The sequence below is a fragment of the Carassius auratus genome, unplaced genomic scaffold (genome assembly GCF_003368295.1).
Source record: "Carassius auratus strain Wakin unplaced genomic scaffold, ASM336829v1 scaf_tig00023221, whole genome shotgun sequence".
Taxonomy (NCBI): Eukaryota; Metazoa; Chordata; class Actinopteri; order Cypriniformes; family Cyprinidae; genus Carassius; species Carassius auratus.
Window position 1 is genome coordinate 332,247 of NW_020525249.1, and position 23,950 is coordinate 356,196.

At 34.3% G+C, this 23,950-nt stretch overlaps 2 protein-coding genes across 4 annotated transcripts; one reads left to right on the forward strand and one right to left on the reverse strand.

Annotated features, from left to right (window-relative positions):
• Window positions 1-3,161: 3,161 nt before the first annotated feature.
• Window positions 3,162-21,121, forward strand: LOC113077780 (sialoadhesin-like). 3 transcript variants are annotated; one of them, XM_026250047.1, is made up of 18 exons: window positions 3,162-3,253; window positions 3,487-3,538; window positions 4,340-4,723; window positions 4,848-5,135; window positions 5,213-5,506; window positions 5,792-5,827; window positions 5,923-6,261; window positions 6,364-6,660; window positions 6,831-6,933; window positions 7,166-7,213; window positions 7,348-7,374; window positions 7,455-7,517; window positions 7,601-7,645; window positions 7,762-7,788; window positions 7,872-7,916; window positions 8,069-8,137; window positions 8,521-8,539; window positions 21,019-21,121. In XM_026250047.1, the coding sequence occupies exons 2-18, from the start codon at window positions 3,505-3,507 to the stop codon at window positions 21,088-21,090; spliced, it is 2,190 nt and encodes a 729-aa protein (XP_026105832.1). In that variant the 5' UTR covers window positions 3,162-3,253; window positions 3,487-3,504; the 3' UTR covers window positions 21,091-21,121. The 3 variants fall into 3 exon arrangements, with proteins under 3 accessions (XP_026105832.1, XP_026105834.1, XP_026105835.1); XM_026250049.1 differs by lacking the exon at window positions 21,019-21,121 and adding an exon at window positions 8,643-8,882; XM_026250050.1 differs by lacking the exon at window positions 3,487-3,538 and having other exon boundaries at window positions 3,185-3,253.
• On the reverse strand, window positions 18,367-23,755 carry LOC113077781 (sialic acid-binding Ig-like lectin 14). Its single transcript, XM_026250051.1, has 11 exons — window positions 23,696-23,755; window positions 22,650-23,030; window positions 22,256-22,552; window positions 21,999-22,098; window positions 21,700-21,738; window positions 21,196-21,228; window positions 21,050-21,097; window positions 19,897-19,938; window positions 19,390-19,458; window positions 19,174-19,192; window positions 18,367-19,004 (listed from the first exon to the last, which is right to left on the reverse strand). The coding sequence occupies exons 1-11, from the start codon at window positions 23,733-23,735 to the stop codon at window positions 18,930-18,932; spliced, it is 1,143 nt and encodes a 380-aa protein (XP_026105836.1). The 5' UTR covers window positions 23,736-23,755; the 3' UTR covers window positions 18,367-18,929.
• Window positions 23,756-23,950: the final 195 nt, after the last annotated feature.

Genomic DNA, 23,950 nt, shown 5'->3' on the forward strand with positions numbered 1-23,950 from the left:
TAAATTACCATATCAGTGTTTAAAAAGTCATATGTTTTACAGACCATTCTTTGGTGATTTCTTCTTTTTATATCGGTTCTATAAGAAATAAAAGTGCATATTGGCATTTTAATTGTGATCTTGTTGAAGATTTTAATTTTGAGTCAGAGCACAAGGGGCAGCTGTGGCCTAATGGTTAGAGAGCCAAATTCATCTTGTTCAAGTTTCGGTGCCGGCAGGAGTTGTAGGTGGGAGGGAGTTAATGAACAGTGCTCTCTTCCACCCTCAATACCCATGGTTGAAGTGTGGCACTTAACCCCCATTTGCTCCCGGGAACTGGATCTATAGCTGCCCACAGCTCTGGGTGTGTGTTCACTTCTCACTGCTCTGTGTGTGCACTTGGATGGGTTAAATGCAGAGCACCATTTACAAGTATGGGTAACTTTCACTTTTCACTTTCACTTTCACAAGGGGGTTTGGTGAGATCAACGTAAAGAAGTGTTTTGGACAGATTGTAAGAGAAATGATTGGAAAGAAATTTTTTTATGAAGGAGTTCGGAAATCATGGTGTTTGATGAAAATAACAAGGTCTATTGATGTAAAATATTTACATTGGTTGTTAGAACCATTTGATTAATGGGTCTAGGTTGAATATGTCTTGTGAGATACCATCATGGTTTGAACAAAAAATTAAAAATGCACAGATAATAATAATGAAGGACTTGGTGGAAGTGGCTGGAAAGGATTTAAGTAATATTTTTGCATTGACTCATGAACTTGGACTTCCTTCTGAATTAATAGATTGAGAGATGTTGGACAAAATGTTAAGTTCCATATCTGAAGAATGGATACTTCTATATGATTATTCAATATTACAACAAAGACCAGAAGCAGAAGACAATTTTCCAGCAATGATTTCTCCAGACTTACCATACACTGAAATTAACTGTCCTTTGACAGTATCAAACAATTTGCAGGATATAAATATTAAACTTATATTTGGGAAATAAAGTATGTTTAAAGTTGTTGAACAAAAAACAGCTGGCACTGTATATCATTCTGATAATTCATTGTGAAAGACATTTATGTGTTGCTTCTAATTTTAAACCAATGTGGGGTACACTTCAAAAAGTTTTTCAAGCAGTACGTCATGCAATTAATTATTTGTCTTTCAATTAAATTTACCATCATCTGTATGCAGCGGACAAAACTGCGCTTGAACCCTGTGTAATTGTTAAGTTAATTTTACTCATACAACGGAGGCGAGACGATGGTGGCATTAATATGGTGAGTGCAATAATGTAACGACCATGTTTAATAGGCATGGCTATTGTTTGAAAGTAAATTTAAAGTAATTAAGGGTATAAATACAAAATGTATAAGTATACATCTGTTCTATCTAGGTTCAGAGGCCTCTTAACGACTTTTTTGATTTAGAAGGAAGAAATGCTTTGGTAGTGTAAGTATGGTCCTCATAACTGTGAAAAGAGAACATAGCTAACGTTATATTAAAATTATCCCCCGGTTTCACTGACAAGTTTCAGACTAACATGCATGTTCAAGCTGCCTTAAATATCTTGTACTGGCACAACTTAAAATATGTCTGTGCTATTGTCGTTTTTCAAGATGCACACCAGTAAATTCTTAAGGCATTTTTATAGAAGTTATTTAAATATCCTGATATAACTAAGACCTATTCCTGGCTTAAGCTAAGCCCTGTCTGTGAAACCCTGTTTCTATGTTCAGACATGGAATTTATAACAATGTCATTGTTCACATCAGGCATGTTCATACTGTACATTTAAATTACTTGCCACCTCACAGCAGAACTCCAGATCAGCTGTATGTCGTGTGGGTGGACTGAGACCTGTTCTGAGCAGGATCACCTTATTGAAAGCTACACTGCACAAATAAATGTAAACCCTTCAGTCGGATGCTCTTATAAAGACTGTAACTTTCAAGTTTTTTTTTTTTTTTTTTTTAATTTGGGAATTTTCTGATAGTTTCTACATGTGGTACAACCACATGACCACTTTACCTGACTGTTGCAGATTAATTTAGGCCTCAATAGTGATTCCATAGAAACACACAGTTCCCGGTCCAAGGACATAAGCTGCTTTAATTAGAACATGGTGTGAACGGCCGCAGCATATTGTCTTGAGTATTTGCCAGCAGCATTATCTAACTGGCTTGATAATGTCTTTATCAATCTGTTTCTTCCATTGTTAGGATGCAGCTGAAAAGACAGACTCCATGTAAGCGTCCATCCTCAGCGTTGATCAAGCAAGTCCTCATCTAACACATCTAGAGTGGGAATCATCTTAGAAGAAACTTTGTAATGGATCAACCGACCGTTCTCAGGCCTTCTATGTCCATGTTTTCAGACTGATTTATGCCCTGCACCTGGACTAAGTGTTTGAAAAGCACTTTTATTCAGCAGGTATGCTAAACCTTGGAAAAGGTAAGTTAGCACCTAAAATTCAGTAGTGACAATACTGTGGAATAAAATCATATGGTTTTTGATGCCGTTTGATTCTGATTCTGAGATAATCTCTTTTATTTTAGTTTGTTAAACATTCTTTTTTTTTCATGTTTTATGGGGAAATGTTAGGGCTGTGCAAAAAAGGAGTCTTTTTTTTTAAGGAGTCTAAAGTAAAGAATTAAACAATTTATGAAAAAAAACTACTGGATTTTGAAATGATTTGGACAAATGGACTCTGTAAAGTTGAAAAATTATATTTTAATATTTAGTGATATTATAAAATGATATAATAAGTGAAATAATTTAAATGTATAATAAAGATTTTATTTTGTATAAAATAAATCTCATTCCTGCTCTGTTTTGACAGGTGGTTTCAGGATAGGATTTTCACCTAGCAGAATGTCATAAAATCTTAAATTCTGGACATTTCCGAGTCAAAGATTGTACCTGCTTTTTTAAAATCACAATTAAAATGAGTTCCAAAAAATAACGCATGAATAAACAACCAATCTATCATTTGTATATTCACAACTGTCTAGATCAAGACCAGAACATTTTATCTGTTTGATCATGATGCAAGACTATGTGTGACAACCTTATTTGGAAGAAAATAAAATATTCCTCTCTCTGTCACTCTCTGAGTCATAGTAAAGAGTGTTCACACCTCCTTTTATAGGTTCTTCTTCATATAACTGTAGTCTTTTGTCTTTTACAGTCTCCACATTCTGCAGCGCTTGGTATAGATCTTTTCTATCCAATCCATGTGTTTGTGAATAAGACTTCAATAAGAAGGTAAGAATGAAAATAAAAGTCTATTACATTTTATTTAACCAATGTTTTAAGGTTTCATTTTCCACACATTTTAACCCAATTTGTCTCAATTTGGTGGCTCCACTTATAGCATAAAGTGACGGAAAACAACAATTTAGCCTTGGGGGAAATTTGTTATAATCTGTTGGTCAGTTTTTTTTCTTTCCTTTGTTTTTGTACAAGTCAAACAACAGTTGTTTTTGTTTTTACTTAAGGGTTAACCCAGGAACGTGATGGGACCTCTGCTACTTAAATTGCTTTTGCACGGTATAGCATCAGTTTTCCCTCTCTTTTTCTTCATACATGTAGATGCTGTCGATAATACAGTACATAAATCTAAAAAGGCAATTTAAGAAATGTATTTAAAGGGGTGGCTTTTTTGTGAAGGCTTTTGTTCTTTTTTTCCCAAGTGCTGCCTTGTGGTAATTTAACTGTTTAAGATTGTGCATAAAATCTATGTTTGCAGATAAGAAGATAAGCTATTTACATTAGATAAGGCAAGGAATTTGACTTCTCAGCTTCTCAGATATTTCCAGACTGCAGACAAATGCTGATTCAACACTGGCAAAAACAAGTGCCGAGCAATGCCACCAGTTACTGATGAGGAAACAAACTGACACAACAACATCTGAAAAAAAGTGTCTGCTGCTGTTGAATTGACTTAAAATATTATGTGATGAATGCTATAATACTGATTAAATGTTGGGAAGTGTTCAAGATATAAGGTGGCATGCAATAACCAGTATAAATATAAATGCAGTAGTAAAAATTTAGTTTTGACCGAACCAGGCTAATAAGGTCATACTTCCTGGTTCTAGAGAGGACTGTAGCTGCTGTATTTTGGACCAGTTTATTAAGCATGCAGGGCAAATCAAAATGAGTAAATAAATGATTTTCTTTTTTTTTCAGGTAATTTTCAACCACCACCTGACATTTGTCATTTTTTTCTGTAATAGTTTTGGATGTGCACAATATTGAGAACTTGTGATTAAAAAACTACAAAGAAATACTTTTGAAAAGTTAGTTTAATCTCCCTGCCATTAATGTTCTCCAACTTTTGTTCCACAGGTGTTCTGCTGTTTGATACTTTGGCATGGTATGTGAGTATGCCATCGGAAATTCATGGCCTCAGAGGTTCTTGTCTGGTCATACCATGTTCTTTTTACTACACATCATACCCACCCAATGACCCACATAGGGTTGTGTGGTATCAGTGGGTCTCTAGAGGTTATCCTTTAGTTTATGATCCATGGTATCCAAATGATGTCATTGAGAAGTTCAGATGGAAAACTGATTTATATGGTGATCCATCAAACAGGGATTGCAGCCTGTTGATTAAAAACCTAGACCTGTCTCACCATGGAGAGAAATTATATGCATGGATTGACCCTGAAAATGTTGGATGGCGCACCTACGCATTTTATGATGTCACCTCAACTATTGTTGTTGACAGTATGTAAATATTCTTGTGGTGGTCAATAATAATCATAACAATAGACCCATTGACTTTCTTCTAACCAATTTTTGGGTTTAAACTGATTTGATTTTTTAATTCCAATATTTCTGTCAATTGTAGCACAGCCACAGCAGCCCAGCATTTATATTTATGGAGGTGAAAGGACGGGTGACAAAGTCACAGTAGCATGTTCAGCTTTCCACACGTGTCCAAACAGCAAACCAACAATAACTCTGAATGGTGTAGAAGGATCTGACAAAATCAGCGATGAGTCTATTAAAAACAATCTGTGGAAAATCACTCTGACACGCACAGGTGTCATAATGACAGAGCACTCGACTATTAAGTGTTCAGTAACACATTATGGTGGCATAACAGTGACAGCTACAGAGGACAAAAATGCAGAATGTGAGTAAACAGAAATTCAAACTGTTCACTATCAATGTCACAGTGGAACCTATTACAAGTTTTCAGTTCAATTTCAGGTGTTCATTATAAAATAACGATTGAGCCTGAACTGGCAGATGTCACAGAGGGCATCGCAAAAAACTTCATTTGTAGCGTCCATCATTCCTGCCAGAAAGAGAATCCAACCATCACATGGAACTATGAGAACATGCAGGTCACGACGAGGAACAAAAAACTCTCTGGTGTAAATCAGATCAGCTATTCCAATATAACCTTTCTGGCTGCAAAAGAGGACAATAGAAGTCAACTGATTTGCACCGTAAAATTTTCAAAAGCAAACTTTAACACATCTGTTGTTTTACGTGTACAACGTGAGTAATCTTACATTATGTGTCTTGTTTTGTTTTTTTTGTTTTTTTATTGATTCATTTTGAATATTATAAGGCCTGAAAAAGATATGCCAATGCAAGTATATGAACACAGAGGCTTCAAGCTACTGTATGAAAGCATATGTGCAACCAATTGTTCACATACTTGCATGACATACTGTATGTTTCTAGCCTAAAGCACAAATACAATATTTTATGTAAGAAGAACTCAACAATAAGTAAAACTCTATAAACCTAAGGCTATTTTTTCTACTAATTGTCTTACAGAGTATCAAAAACCAGCCAGTCCAATGCAGAATGAAAGTATGTATTTATGTACATTCCCAGATTTACAGTATGATTAGAAATTTAAATTAAAATTTCTGTGTAAACCCATTAATCCACTCATATCATTTTAGCCTATTTTCGACATGTGGCAGAAGTGATACCCAAGATCACTACACTGCATCGTTCATGTGTGGTAATACCGTGCAGTTTCAAGATGGAGGAATATGTCACTCGTCTTCGGGTTCTTTGGGTCACTGATGTAGGTGGCTACATGTTCCACACCGACCCAGTCGATGTCTTGGACAACTTCAAAGGACGCACAAGGCTCCTCGGAAACCCAAATGAACATAACTGTACTGTGGAGATGGATAATGTGCAATATCATGATAATGGGCCATTCTGCGTCCGAGCAGAAAGAGAAAATGAGAGATACAGCTTCAACAACAGCTGTGTGTTCCTAATAATCCGGGGTGAGGAAATATAAAGAATCACTTGGGTTCAAATACTGAAAGTGTTTTTCATCCATCACATTCCAGAACTAATTTAAACATTTTGTGATTTTTATTAAAAAGCATCTCCTGACAAACCTGTGATGTCATCCCTCCCTGAAGAGATCGAGCCCGGGACACGAGTCCCCATCAAATGCTCAGTCAACCACACATGCTCCTCTCACCCTCCCCAAATCACCTGGAGCGTCCCAACAGCCCGAGAAACTATCAGCCACCGTCACATGGGTGGAGGCGTCTGGGAAACAGTGTCCTCTGTGACCTTTATTCCAACTGGATATGAAGAGAAAGATGAAATTGTCTGCACTGCCAACTTTTGGGGCGGTAGAACACAGGAAAACACAGGCTTCCTCAGTATTAGACGTAAGTACAGACTGAGTAACATCCAATATGTTTTGGAGGATCTTTGCATGTTCAAAATGTTGATGTTACCGGCTCATACATGTTTTCATATCACTGGTCAAAAAGAAACTGTACTTCATGATTTGTAAGAAATGTGACTTTTAACATTTTCAAAAATCTAATTATCATAGGAGTTCAAGGGGTTGGAATTGGGCCTTATGTTATTGGAACGTCACTTGTGTTCATCCTAATTTGCATATTTGCTGGAGTCTTCATTTATAAGAGACAACACAAGTAAGTTTACTTATTTATTTTTGGCTTATGCTTATTCTTCAAAATATCTGTTGTAATTGATTCTGTATCTTAAAAAATCTAGCACCACTTATATTTCAGAAGTGCACCGTTTTCTGCTTATTACTCAAAAGTACACAGAGACCAATTTTACTACAGTTGTGCTTAGTTTCTGTTTTTATCAGTCAGCATTGACAACTTCTCGTTGTCTTCACATTGTCATTATCGATTGTAGACGGCCTCATCAGGATATGCAAGGTTCACGAACACGATCTGAGCCAAGGTATGTATGACATACTCATTTAATTAGTTTTTACACATTGATTCGTGTTCATGAAAGTCTCTGTATGAATGTCAACAGTAAAGATTTTCTGATTTGTAGTACACTAGCAATTTTAACCCTTTTCTTTAAAATAGGAGATCAATGTGGAACAGATTCTCAAGGTTGGACTTTACATTTTCTCAGCTTTGCATCTATATCTTTTATTTTCTTATCCTGAGACTATTTTAAAATTCTCCCCCAGTCGTTTTAGTATGCCTGAAGGGAGAGCACCTTGGATTAACAGGGGAAACAGGAGTGATACCAGGCAAGCAATTTATGAAAATATAATAGAAATAAAGTCTGGTTAATGTTGGTTCTCTCCAGTGAATTAACTAGTGTTATCTACAGGTACACTGGAGATGCTCCAGGAAGACCACCAAAGCCAGAGCAAAGGCAGGTTGAAAATGTATTTAACGTAACTAAAATTAACCATAAATTACGTTAACAATTAATCATATTATATAGTACATTAACTGATTAAACATTACATCACACACACATCTCAACAGACGGAGCATCTGGAGCCGATTTTCTAGGTAATCAGTATTCACCTTTTTTTAATCATTGTGTTTCAACAAAACCCTCAAATTTGTTCATTTTTTCTCTCTTTTTGTTTTAGACACCAATCACCCAGAACCAATACAAATCTGAGAGCAGAATACAAGTCAGTATTTTATTCTTAAAAAATGCATAATAATATCAGTTATATTTTACACTATAGAGTTTTAAAAATTAATGGTTGTCATTGTATATTAAACAGAGATGAGAAAGTATTTTCCCAAAGTGGCATTACTGATGAACCTTCTCTCTTCACAGGGCAAACAACACACATGCAGTGTCAGGAAACAAGCCTTTCTCCAAACCTCATATGCCATCACCAAAGAGGTACAGTGCATTTCAACCACATACAGTATGAATCCTTCAGTATTTACATCACACCACAAAATAATACTGAATAAAGTCAGAGTGTCAAATTAAACATCAATGCCACTTCAGGATTCCTTCCACTTGAAAACCTATCTTTATAACTAAAAAAAAAAAAAAAACTGATAGATTTTCTTTAAGCTGCAGTTTGGTCATTATAAATGTACCAAATGAACACAGTTTATTGTAATATCAATGTCTTCATACATTATAATACATAAACACTGTGTGTGCCGGTCTATGAATAGTCTATTAAATGCATATAGCTTAACGGTTGTTATAATTCAAATATGATAAATGTAAACATGTGATTTTTAAATTCTTATTTTCCCCATGCACTTCAGTGAGCCAAAAACCTACCATGTGAGTACATTTATTTATGTTTGCATGAATTTACTTATGTTTACAAACATGCTTAGTTTCTTTGATTTATATGCTATTCAGTGACTTTAAATTTTCCTTTAAGGGTCATGATTATGATGATGGTTTCACCAACCTATATGGAAATGTCTTATGAAAATGTTACATCAGGGCTGTACATGTGCTCTGACAGGTGGATGACATGTCCAGATTGCATAATTTCCTCATCCTGTTTCCACTGTTCAACATTGTTTAAACACAAAAAAATATTCTGAAATTAAAAAACAGGAAAAGTCTTTTTATTGACTTTAAAATACTTGTATGTCTTAACCACTAAACAGCTTGATTGCTAAATAAATAAATAAAAATAATAAATAAATAGATAAATTAAAAATCTTGAGCACTTAATCAGTCAAACTTAGAATAAAATAACTTTTCGGTAAAATGGCCAGAAAGTATAAAATAACCTTTGTTACTTAACTTTTCCAAAATACATAATTTTCAAAGTTTGGATACATTTATTTTTCAAATTAAATAAATTCATTGAATTACTTAAGAATATGGAATTCTAAATACCACAAGAGAGTCCCAAAATAGCCAAAAAAACTAGAGATGTAACAATCTTTATTTTTTTATATTTATTTTGCCCAAGCGTCATTTCATGTTGATTATGTGCAGATATAGTCCTGATCTGATGTTTGTATTTTCGTAGGGTTGTCTGATAACAGCTTTGTAATTTCAGGGCATTTAGTGGTAATGTAATGTCTTTTTGATAAAATGTGTTATTATTTTTTTCATTTGACATTTGAAAACTCATGTCTGAGGAATCAGTAATGAATTATTGTGTTTAACTGTATTGTGAACAGAGTATTGATTTTTTTTTTTTGTAAATACTTTGTGCCTCATTTGAAAACAAGGCAGCAAACTTTTTGTATCATTAAAATCAAATGTTATTGTTTTTGTGTAAGAATCTTCAGTGTGTTCATAAGCGACTAACACAATGTTCATTTATTTCTAAATGTTTCACTACATTTCTCCAGCTTGTGGTTCTCTAAATGAATGCTCATCGGAGCAGTTGTAGGAGGTGGTTATCACACATTCATCTGTAGAAAGATAGCTATGATTAAATGTCAAACTGCAATATTTACATTTTTCAGTTCCTCGTTTTGATTTAGAAAGTCTGTTTGGAGTAGATTAAAGTACACACACACTGCCTTGTCAGTTTGTTAAGGGCATTGTCTTGCTTGTGTCATATGCAAGAAAAGGCTTTCTATGTGAACCTGGTATCTGCTTCTAGTCTGAAAAACAAATAAATAAATAAATATTAAACACCGGGTCACTATTGTACCAAAAATGTATTTATTTAATTATGTTTAGAAATCAAATTAGATTCTAAAGCATGAACAATAAGCTATGCAGGCAGCCCAATGACCCTACCCGGAGAGTAAAACAAAAAACAAAAAAACTAATATAAAATATTGGTATAATTGAGCGAGTCTGATAACAGTAATATCAGTATTTTCCTCATAAAAAATATTTGACTTAGTATAGTTTATATATATATATATATATATATATATATATATATATATATATATATATATATATATATATATATATATATATATATATATATATATATATATATATATATATATATCACACTACTGTATGTACATACATATAAAGTCTTACATATGAGTTTGGTTCCAAAACATTTCATTTTGGAAATTTTGTGTTCTAATGTGACATGGCTGTTCATGTTCTTGTTCATGGTGAGATTGTCTTTTACTGCTATAATTAATTTATAGTATTAACAAGATGACCCGTTTAATTCATTTTGGAAGCGATGACTGATGGATGTATTTTTAGTCCAGTATCGATTATGATATATATATATATATATATATATATATATATATATATATATATATATATATATATATAATCAAAGGTAATGTAGAACTAGAATAAACAGTTCTATTGTATTAGGGTCGAGTGTGGAAAAAAGTGTCTTTAGCCATTTCTTGAGGATGCTGCAATCAGATCAGGCTGGTGGGTCAAGCCACCATCAGGGAAACAAACGTTTCACCTCAAAGCCTTCCTCAATGTCCAAAGCAATTGAAACCCTCCACCCCCTTTTTAAATCACTAATTATATTGATGTCATCATTCATTAGCCAATGTTCAATTACTAAAATCATTTAATCATTTCATTTAAATATTATACAATTTATCGATTATCACCTCCAAAATTACACCACACAATATATCTGTAATAAAAACTAACAATATCTGGGATCTTATATTTAGAACTATTGTAAATAAACAACCATTAGTATCTACTCCACAAATTGATTTTAATATGAAAAATTCAATGATTTAAAACTTTAGGGCCCATATTCATAAAGATTCTAAGAATCCTCTCAAAAAATTCTTAATTTAGCTTAAAAACTTTTACGTAGGAGTCTTAGGTTAAGAGCGATTCGTGGCTGATCTGAGAGCAACTCTGAGTAAGGAAAAGACAAAAACTTTCATCTTAGTGAGGAGGCGGGGTTTACACCGTTGCTATGTACTGTATGACACAATCTTTTGAAGACTGTGATTGGTTGGTTGTCCAAGCACTTTGAATTTACATGCATAATTTTTCCTATTTGACAGTTCTCTCTTTCTCTCTTTCACACACACACACACACACACACACACACATTATATGTGTGTATATAAATCCTTTTTTTTATTTAACATGCTTTTAATTTCCTATAAGTTATTTGATTGGCTTAGAATGATAAAAAATTTTCCACTCTTTCCAAGAAGGGCGAGAAAACCGAACTGGACAGAGGAACAGTGTTTACTGTTAGCCCAGTTAGTGGATGAACACAAGGCCATTCTTAAAGGAAAATTTGGGCCGGGTATTACAGCAAGGGACAAGAAGCAGATATGGGAGTATATAGCACAAACTATTAACGGTTCGTTCCCCCTGCTTGTGTGCACCTATAAGCCTGCTATATTCATAAATGCAGTTTTTTGGGCCTGCAAGGTGGGAATGTCCAGTGGAAACTAAATGAACTGCGACACAATTAGATGTTCTGAAAGTGCTGTAATTTTTTGTGTGATCACTATGCTTACAGAAGGTTGTGACAGACCCAAATCATCACTATTGCATTGTTGCATTTTCCCATTTGCCAAATATCGTAATGTAGTGATTACTTTAATTTCTGGCGCCATGGCATTTCTGTGCTATGTCGGATGTTAGCACATCTCTAATAAGATCAGTCACAAACATAATCCCTGCATGATCTAATCTATAGCGTCTTATTAACTCACTGTCATCCATTGTCTGCAACACATTTCTTCCGCCTCTTCGTCTTTCTGCCATTTTCTCCTCTGCTAAAGAAACTCTTAAGCCTCTTAAAAGTCCTCGTCTGTCCTAACAAGTTTGACCTTAAGACCTCTTTTAAGGGTTAAGATGCTTTCTGAATTACTTTTTTCTTCACTAGGATTTTTTCTTTAATTTTAAGAGTAAACGCCCACATTTCTAAGAATTTTCTTAGAATTTTGTCACTAGGAGCTAATTTTTGCATTAAGATTCTTTATGAATACGGGCCCAGAAATACATCGTCATAAACAATCATTGTTTTCCATGCTGCAGTAGACACTCAAGATTTATTGTACAAAATATTATTGATGAATTCGTCCAATTATAATTCATTAAAGGAAGACAGAGTTCCTCAACAGTGCAATTTGGGGTCAGTGACCTATAAGTTTCTGAATACAAAATGCTTCTCGTTTCAATAGTCCTTTATTTATATTAGCTGATCTACATGACCCCAAAACTTCCTTGATTCCTGTTTTGTTCAGTCCTTAAAATTTCTCAGTGCAGTCTTAACATGTCTGTCTCTTATTCATCTTAATAACAACCCAAGTTTGTTTTTCTTAAACCTTAATTGCTATGTATCCAACATATAACACATAACACAGTGTCATCTTGTGGCATCTTAGAGTAAATGGCACACTCACTTGATAGCATTACACCCCCCTTTTTTCAAAAAAAAAAAAAAAATATATATATATATATATATAAACAGTAGCCTTAGTACAGTATTATTTTGTAACATCTTATGTTGCACTCAGTATAACATTTTAACTCGAAGTTTATGTTTGCACATTTTATATAGTTAATACAAATTATTAATTACCAACATGAAATTCAGCTTTTTCTTACAGATTTAATTTATCTATTTTTTTAATGCCTCTTGTAGATCTAAGTGTGAATGAATGGCAGTTTGATGTTTGTGTGCACTGTATATGTTCGTATCAGTTTTGCAGTCATTTGTTGTGTACAATGCAGTTGATTCTGACTTCACATTGCATTGATTCGGGTCATTCACTTCTTTTTCAGTCTTTTAAAGATCACATCTATTCTGTCTATTTGTCCATCATCTGTTTTCACAGTGTAAAATCTTAGAGCTACTTCTTGCATAAGTGTGGCCTTCTTGCTCCAACTCTCGTCACTTTTGATTCTGTCAACATCATCCCTCACCAATGGCTGTAGATGCTTTGCAGCCCTGTCATAGTAGAACTTTTGTCACACTTCAGTTGCTTGAGTTCCTGCTTTACTTTCACATTTGCTTTTTATTTTGAACAAGAGGGCAGTGTAGTGCGAAGTTTCTGATTCACCATCATCTCGGCTGGGGCCATACCACACTCTACAATTCAGGGCAATTTGAGTAGTAATCAATCACCACTAGGTAGTTATTGACTTTCGGATGGAAGAGATCCATTCCCACCTTCTCCCAAGGTGATGTTGGTAAATCTGCTATTGTAATTGGCTCCTTAGTTTGTTTTTCAAAATATTTAACCTGTGTCTCACCATCTTTTTGACATCTTTGTTTCTTTCAGGCCAAAAGACTGTATCTCTTGCTCTCCTTTAACATTTTTCTACACCGAGATAACCTCATGAATTCTGTGTAGTATGTCCTGTTTTAAGCTTTGTAGAATAACAAAACAGATTTTTTTTTTTTTTTTTTTTTAAGAAGGATTCTATCCACCACACATAGATCACCTCTGATGTCTTGGAATCTTGGAGATGAACTTGTCGGCAACTTTTTGGTTTCTTCAGCTATTTGTTTTGACTTTGCATCTGAAACAGGAAACGCAGTGCACACCATTCTCACGTGAATCTCAACATCCCCTTCTGTTGCTTTCTCATTATTTCTTGTGGGTGCTCGTGAGAGGACCCTGCCAGAACTAAGTATTTGCCAGGCGTATATACCAAATTTAAATCGTACCTCTGCAATTTCATGATCAGTCTTTGAATCCTTGGTGTCATTTCATTCAGATTATTTTTTTATTATTGCAATTAATGGACAATGATCAGTTTTTGCAGTAAAGGGAAAGCCATATACTGTACATAGTTATGAAATTTATCCAGACCAAAAACTAATCCCAAGCACTCTTTCTCAATTTGTGCATATCGACACTCAGAATCAGTCATGGATCTGATTGCATATGCTACTGGCTTCCAGATCTCTAAATAAAACTGCACCAAGACCATTCTTGGAGGAATCTGTGGAAACTTTTGTAATACAGGTGCAGAGGTTAATGCTATTTTCAGCTTTTGCCATTCACTCTAATGTTTGTCTGTCCATACAAAGTCTGTTTTCTTTTGTAGATGTTCTCGTAGGCATGATTTTTTTTTTTTCAGAAAGATTCAGAATGGACTTTCCTACATAAATCACCATGATGCGCTGCACTCCTTTCCTTTCTGTGGGACTTTCCATTCTTAAGAGAATGACATTGATCTTCTCACCATCTGAATGTATCCCTAGAATTGACAATTTTTCCCCAAGAAATATACTGTAAGTTCTTGCACACCAAACTGACATTTGTTTTTGTTTAGTTTCAGTCCACTCAGTCTGATTTTCTGCAGCATTCTGGTCAATCTGCTGCTGTGCTCTTGAAGCAAAGATCCCCATATGATGATGTCATCAATATATGCTCTAACACCAAGTCCTTCAATGATGTTTTCCATCACTCTGTGCAAGATTTTAGAAGCATTAACAATTACAAAAGGCAGTCTAAGAATGTAATATCTCCCAAATGGGATGTTGAAGGTACAGTACTTTGTGCTATCCTCATCTAGACATATCTGCAAAAATCCCTTGTGAGACATCAAGCTTAATGAAATATTTGGCACCTGACATGATTTCATTCATTATTTCTTCGCGTTTTGGTACTTGATAGTGCTCACACTTTATGTTTTCATTCAGATCTTTCGGATCCATGCACACTCTTAAGTCTCCATTCTTTTTCTTGACACACACCAAGTTCACCCAGTCAGTTGGTTCTTCTATTCTTTTGATAACTCCTAATGTGTTCATTCTAGCCGCGTTTCCACCGGGAAAGTTCCGGGTAAAAAAAAATCCATCTTTATTCCACTCCTTGGGAAGCTCTCCCAAGTTCTTAAATCAACTTTTCCTGATAGCCTTTCCAAGGCTGTGTTCATCTCTGTTGCTTGTGAACGTTTTCCTCCCACACTTTTTTCATTCCAGTCAACTTTCAATAAATATGTTATAGCACTCTGTGAGCATCCACTTCTTTTAGAAATGACCTTCTGCAATAAAAAAAAAAAAAAAAAAAAAAAAAGTTCCATGAAGAACCAAAAAGGGGGTTACGCGTTGATGCCATAAAATAACTATTTTTGGTTCCCTGAAGAACCATTTTGTGAAAGGTTCTTTAAACTGCATTTCATTAGCTCTGTACTTGTACTCTGCATAATGACAATAAAGTTGAATCTAATCTAATCTAAAGAATGGGTGTTTTTCTTGGTGCCATAAAGCAATTTTTCTGTTACGACAAATCCTTTTTATAGGTTCTTCAAAGAACAACTGATGAATAGGTTTTTTATGGCCCCATTTCTTCCAGATCGATATCCTTACATTTATTATATTATCAATTATAAATTAATAATAATAAAAATACAAATATAAATCCAGAAGTAAGAAGACTTGACAAGATGTATGATTAAAATGTTCATTGTATTTACAGTATATATCAATGCAGTATATATCATATCTCAATACTGTTTATATGTGTTTAATAGGGATGTGCACAAGTACTAGAGTACTCAGACTTGACAGCAATAATTCATCCTTTTTTTAAGTCACTACAATCACTGGTTACTTGATCAACCATCACAGTCAAGTCTGAGTATTTGATGATAACCTGTCTTTATATATTTCTCTTTTTCTGACTGGCAATGGCAGCATTTTGGGTGGTACCTGTGCTCTGACTAGTTCGTGTTAGAACAGCATTTCCAAGACCATTTCCTTCAGAAACCTAGAAATTTTGGAGCTTCTCTTCTGTTGTAGAGATATTATATTATCACTCCTGAAACCACAAAACAATTTTTATCAATATTTGTTCGCCATGAAAGATAAAATCATACTTCATGCAAGTATGTGAACATTTGGTTGCACACATGCTTTCACACGTCAAAGTCTCTGTGTTCATATACTTGAATTGCATATCTTTTTCAGGCCTTATAATCTTCACCATCTTCATGGCAGTCAGCACATCATTTGTTTCTTGCTTTTGCAGATTCAAAATAAATTTTGAATTTTGTACTTGTTGTGACCTGCATGTTCTCATAGTTCCATGTGATGGTTGGATTCTCTTTCAGGCAGGAATGGTAGACACTACAAATGAAGTTCTTTGTGACACCCTCTGTGACATCTGCCAGTTCAGGCTCAATCGTTATCTTATGATGAACACCTGAAATTGAACTGAATACTTGTAATAGGTTCCATTGTGACATTGATAGTGAACTTATAGCTACATAATGGTGTTTACTCACATTCTGCATTTTTGTCTTTTGTAGCTGTCACTGTTATGCCACCATAATGTGTTACTGAACACTTAATAGTTGAGCGCTCTGTCATTATGACACCTGTTCGTGTCAAAGTGATTTTCCACAGATTGTCTTTAATATACTGTATTTCTACACCATTCAGAGGTATTTTTGGTTTGCTTTATGCAGGGTTGCCAACTCTCACGCATCTGGCATGACACTCACGCTTTCAGGATCAATCTCACGCTGGAGTCCAAGTGTGGGTGTCACGCCAGATGCGTGAGAGTTGGCAACCCTGTGTATGGACACGTGTGGAAAGCTGAACAGGCAACTGTAACTGTTTCACCCGTCCTTTCACCTCCATAAATATAAATGCTGGGCTGCTGTGGCTGTGCTACAATTGACATAAACATTGGAATTAATGCATCATATCAGTTTAAACCCAAAAATTTGTTAGAAGAAAATCAATGGGTCTATTGTTATGATTATTTTGACCACCTGTAACACCAAGCCAGCAGAGGGAGCCCTCACCCAAGTACCAACCGTGCTCCACTCCCTCTGCTTTCACTTCCTGTTTGACTCTCATTTAAACTGAGACCTGTCCATGTCCGAATCACAAATTATTTCCAGTTCATCTGCCTTACCAAGCGTTATTCTACCACTGTTACTGATTGCTTACCTGTGTATGATGTCTAACCAAACTCCAGAGTCTCTGGAGTCTCCACCACAATAATATATACATACTGTCAACAACAATAGTTGAGGTGATGGTATAAAATGCGAAGGTGCACCATCCAACGTTTTCAGGGTCAATCCATGCATATAATTTCTCTTCATGGTAGAACAGTTCCAGGTTTTCAATCAACAGACTGCAAACTAAAGGATAACTTCTAGAGACTGATACCACACAACTCTACGTGGGTCTTTGGGTGGGTATGATGTGTAGTAGAATGAACATGACCTATGACATGATCAAACAGCAGAACACCTGTGGAACAAAAGTTGGAGAACATTAATGGCAGGGAGATTAAGCAAACTTTTCGAAAGTGTTTATTTTTGTTTCTAGCCACATATTCTCTGCACATGTTCTCAATATTGTGTACATCCAAAGCGATTACAGAAAAAAAAAAAAATGTTGAGTGGACAAATGAGTATGACCTTATAAAATGTATGGATATTTAAACCTTAAAGCATTTTTTAAATAAAATGTAATATACTTTTATTTTTATTCTTATCTTCTTAAAGAAGTCTCATTCACAAACAAATGGATTGGATAGAAAGGTACTTTGCCAAACGCTGCGAAATGTGGAGACTGTAAAAGACAAAAACTCTACACAGTTATATGAAGCAGAACCTATAAAAGGAGGCGTGAACGCTTTTTTCTATGACTCAGAGAGTGTCAGAGAGGAACATTTTATTTTCTTCCAAATAAGGCTGTCACACCTATTCTTGCATCACATTTTAGTCAGTCTGCTAATTAAAGCTAAGACAAACCCTTTAGATGCAAATAAAGAATAAAACAACATCAGTCATCACTCTGGTTAAGTAAGTTTAGGGATGTATGGTACATTTTACATGCTAAACTTTGACAGTTGTTAAATTGATTTGATGAGGTGTTATAAGTAACTGAATCACAAAAATCCCCTAAGATACATGTAAATACTTTTTAGTTGTGTTTAGAAAGTTGTAATGTGGTGGTATTGCTAAATGAGGTAACAGATCAAATGTTCTGGTCTTGATCTAGACAGTTGTGAATATACAAATGATAGATTGGTTGTTTATTCATGGGTTATTTTTTGTAACTCATTTCAAAAGTGATTTTAAAAAGCAGGTACATTCTTTGACTAAGAAACGTCCAGAATTTAAGATATGACATTCTGCTTGGTGAAAATTCTATCCTGAAACCACCTTTGCTTCCATGGGGTCCACTTATTTTGTTATCAAGAAAAAAACTAACAATTTAGAAGTAATAGGCTATTTTCGATCCTGGTTTTGACCCTCTGTATAGCAGTCTGGTTTTTTTTAGGTGGGGCCCATTCAAGAAATTCAAGTAAATGCTCAATGGTTTGATTGGCTAAATAAGCTGTTAGAATCACACAGAAGTTTATAAAATCTCCACAGAGGCATCTCTCTATGGTTTTGTTGGAGTAATCCTGTGTCTGCATCCCTCTAGCCTTTCCTCTTCTCTAACTACATGTGCATTTCAGAGGGTGGATGTAAAGAGGCAATAATATAGAGGTAGCTGTTGGTCTGCTTCTGCAGAGGTAATCTTTTATTGTAAATATGTGATGCCATAATGGGACAAATTCCAGGACAAGAAAATATTAACTCCAGCTAAAAGTTCAAATTTTTTCTCACATATTAAAATATTTAGCATTATAACTATTATGTAAATTATTGTATGCAATGTAAACATCATAGCAATATGTAAATACAGCAATACTGTAGAATATGCATGTGTAGGCATTTTAGGTCAGGCTTAAAAAGCGACACTTAGTTATAGAACAGGCTCCTCCCCTGATGTCAAGTCTACAGTGTTCATCTAAAATGTGTCATTTTCATATAATTTCATATGAAGGTCTGCTGTGTTGATGTAATCATCATCATAATTGGAATCCTTAATGGAAAAGAAAAATACAGAAATCAGATTTAATATGAAATATCAAATTACAGTTAAGAGTAATGAGATAAAATGTATGAACAACAAGAAATCAAGATCTAAACAATAGATGTTAACAATACCAAAAAGATTAGTAAGGAAAAGTTATGATAAAGTATGTACTCACAGAATATGATTTGGCCACACTTAGGTGAATCATGTGAAAAAGAATTTTTAAATAAATAAATACATTGATCACAGCAGTTGGCTTATTTTTATTTATTTTTTAGTGAAGGAGGGTACAAAGACATTCTGAATGTAACTAAAATAAAACATTGATACAAATCAAATTACACAAGATGTTATAGTAAATTCTTTTCAATCAGTAAGATATGCTTCATACCTCTTTGGTGAAGGCATTCGAGCTTTGGAGAAAGGCTTGTTTCCTGACACTGTACATATGTTGTTTGCCCTGTTAAGATTCAGAAACCTCTGTCATACTCCAGTAATGGCAAAAAAACAACAAAAAAACTAAGGTATATTGAAGTAATTGTCAGATGTGGAAGGAAAAGAAATTTTTATATATTCATTCTGTTTATATAATCATACATTTCCATTATATACCATTTTATCAGTTCATGCTTTCTCTGAGAAGCGAACCCATGACATTGGCATTGCTAGGGCCATGCTTTACTGTTTTACAGGATAAACATTCACAAAAATTTTTTTTAAAAACCACTTTTATTGACGTATAATACTTTGATAAACCAAATCTGGTAAATAATCCTTGAAATATATATATATATATATATATATATATATATATATATATATATATATATATATATATATATATATATATATATTTACAAATACGGTACTCATCTATAATAAACATGCAGATACTTACTTAACGTAAAATTTCCTGTCAAATTGATGCCCTTGACCTCTCCTTGAAAATAAAGGAAAAAGTAGACATAAGTGTTTAGGATCAGCAACATATTAATACTTTGCTGTATGTCACGTCACTTTCACTTTTTTTTTTTTTTTTGTCACTTTATAAAAAAATTCATTGTTATATTTAATCTAGTCATATCGTCATTTACAGATTAATATTTGACAGCTACCAAGCACAGCTCAATGATAGACATTGAAAAGTGTTAATTTAACATCTTGTGAAACATTATAGTGTAACATGTCTATCTATTTAAAAACTAATGCTGTATTCTGTGCTGTATATAGACTTCTTTAGAACAGCTATGTGGCCACTCTTTTATTAATTAAAGATACTGTAAGCAGCACATGTACTGTAACACATTATAATAGGGAACACTCATTCACTATTTTTCCCTCAATAATTCCTAATTTGCTGTTTATTAATGGTTAGTAAGGTAGTAGAACAGAGGTAGGAATATGGATGTAGAATAATGTAGAATAATAGTGAATAAGTGTAGAATAGGGCTGGCCGATATATATAATGATATGATCATGCGCACCTAGTCAGTAAATCCGGTTCCCTGATTATCGCTAAATCGCCATCACCTGCTTTCAAATGGAGCGGCATTTAATAGACAGAGCCATAGATCACTGACAAGCTACACAATATCGCGTTCATTATCGAAGGCAATTCATCTTGGATAATGAACGTAATATTACGTAGCTTGTCAGTGATCTACAGCACTGTCTATTAAATGCCTCTCCATTTAAAAGCAGGTGATGACGATTTAGCGGTAATCACGGAACCAGATTTACAGACTAGGTGCACATGATCATATCGTTAGATATATCGCCCAGCCCTAATGCAGAACAATGCATAAATCTGCTTGAAAGATCAAAGACCATTTTTAAAATAACTGTATTCTTTCATAATCATATGAAAGAATAAAGTCATATACACCTAGGATGACTTCAAGGCTAATTTTAATTTTTGGGTGAACAAACCCTTTAAACTTTAAGTGCTATTACTTTTGAAAATTACGTCAACTTTAAAAGCAAATATCAAATAGATCTGTTATGTTCTGGTTTGTTGCAGAAGAACACATTAGACGCTGTGGTGTACTTGCCTCTGCTCTCTGCCACCAGGAACACTGCTGCTGTCACCTGAACGAAACCTGGTGATCACATGAAAAGATGACAAGATCATTCATAACTGATGGAGGCTACTCAATGCAATGCAGTTTAAAAACAATCATATATATATACTGTTTACCTGCGAGACAGTCTTGATAGTCGACTCCGCATTCTAAAATACATTTAAGACTTAGTAAAACAGTTATGATGATTTATACTTTCAGTTACATTGTTGACGTATGGTGTCTTATTGTCATGTTTTATTGTCGTGTTTTAACTTTTCTAATTAGGAACTGTGTTATTAGATATTGAAAACAGATCTGTGTGCTTTTATCAGCAGGAAGCATCTTTAAACAAAGATGCTCTTGTTTAAAATATCACACCATCATAGACCATAGTTTAATATCTGTCTTTATATCTTTTTATAATAGAAAAAAAAAATTTACTAATAGATTTTGTTATATTGTAACATATTAATAGCACAATTAATTTGATATTTCTTTCGTATGTATCTTCTATTCATTTTCTATACAAAAATTAAAAATAAAATAAAAAAGACTCAAAAAAGCCTCATTTAAAAACAATTTTAAAGTCAGACTGAGGAACAATAATGTTCCGAGGTAGAACCGCTGGTAATGCTCACCCATTGTCATTTCTGGATTCGAGATCTGCAATGCGCTTCCTGGGAATGATTTAAGATATAAAAATAGATAAATAAATATTTAAAATCACTGAAACATACAAGAATGTCATAATGCATTCTCAAATCCTCACACAGAAGTGCAGTCTTTTAACAGAAATTATTCATTTGTACATTGTTTTTATTCACAGTGTACAACATGTTTGATAATGTTTATGTTTGTGTGTGTGTGTGTATGTATATATATATATATATAAAAGTCAATGATATTTATGCTATTTATAAGTCGGTTCCAGACTCACTTGAATCTCATGACAATGAGGAAACACAGTACTCCAACCAAAAGAGCAGCTCCAAGACCAGAGATGGTTGGAATGAGGATGTGACTGAGAGTTGCTTGTTCTGGTAAAAGTAAATATTAACAATAATACAACTAATAATAATAAGAATTGTAATTATTTTGTTATTTTTATTAATATAATATTTTTATCATAATAACCTAGAAATAATTTTCTAATAATATAAACATTAATTACACAGAATAGTTTTATTGTGATACCTTTCACAAAGATACGGTGAGTTGCTGTCATTTCTCCCTTGACATTCCCGTAGTGTTTGACTTTGCATGCGACAGCGCTGTGATCGTCCTCTTTTTTAGGGGTGAAGGTCAGTACAGACTGTGTTTCCCAGTTTCCATGACCGATGTTCTTGTAGCTCATGATGACTTTTCCAGTGTGGTTCCAGGTGAGAGTGGGCTGGTGGGACGGACAGGTGTGCCAGACAGAGCATGTGAAGACCGCAGGTTCACCCTCCTGCACAGACTGCTCGGCCTGCAGCTCTGGTTTTGATGCTTGCTCTGTAAATGCATTTGGAATGATTCACATTTTGGGCAGTTATTTTGTGTCCTCTTTAGTTGTTGTGATCACAGATTGAGAGCCCAAAAGCAAACTTACCGATCATTTTAATCGACACACAGTTTTCCACAAAGGAGTAATTGTCTTTTTTAGATGTTTCTAATTCCACCCTGAAACAATACGGCCCGTTGTCGTGGTTTTTGACCTTATAAATCTCCAAGGAGCAGTTCAAAGCACCCAGTGAACCAATCAGTTTTGTACGACCCTTGAAACTGTCTTTAACCCTCGTAGAGTCTTTGTGAAAAATAATATCATTCCCGTTGTCCTTCATGTGCCATATAGCTCTAATACGATCAGAGGGCTGTTCTTGAACGGGGTATTTGAATGAACAGGGCAACACGACACAAGATGAGACCAGAGCCTGCATTTCAGACTCTACAGTTACCTTCCAGACATCAGCAAACACGCCAGTGCAAAAAACTGCAAAACAGTAAGTATAAAATTACTGAAAAATTCAGATTTCAAATAGATAAATAATTTTTACAAAAAAAATGCTGTTGATTTATTAATCAACACAAGATGCAGGTGACTTTCTTCATTCAGTACAACAGTAAAGTATTTTTTAGTTGAACCCAGTGGTACTTAGTAATTCATAAAATGCAAGTCCAGAGCTACAATCACTTTGTCTTATGAAGCAAACAATCAGTTTGTGAAAGAAACATTATTTGAAATTTTCTTTTTCTTTTTTCATATGCACAATGTACTGTTCAGTACATAATGAGCGTGAGCCTGTGGGACCGTTTGCCTGAGGCTGGATTATGTAACAATGTTGTTAATAATGTTCAGTTTCTCATACAAACTGATCCTTTTGCCTCATAAGACCTCAATAAATTGCCAGGAGTTAAGAGGATTCATTTATTGTTCTTGTATCTGCCTTTTTGACTCTGAAGTGATGGTAGCCATGGAAATCCTCTTTACTGTTCCACTGAAAAATGTCATCTTGAATGGCCTGATGGGAATTTAACAGTAAATTTTCATTTCTGGGTGAAATATTCCTTTAATAAACTTTTAAAACATTTGAATAGAAAAATATTTCAAATAAATTCATTTATTCATATAATGGGAAGAAAACTTTAACATCATACTATGAAGCCAGTAGAGAAAAAGTCCTGTCAGCACATCCATGATGGACTGGTCTCTAGAAACTGAAGAGGAAAAAACAATATTTTTTTTTTTGCATTTACAATAATTTTTGTCTAGGGCACTGGAGAGACAGTAATTACACTGTCACATAATTATATAGAGTTTCTATACATTAACCTGAGAGTTAAACAGGGACACTAATAAATAATATGCACTTATGACCTATATATATATATATGTGTGTGTGTGTGTGTGTG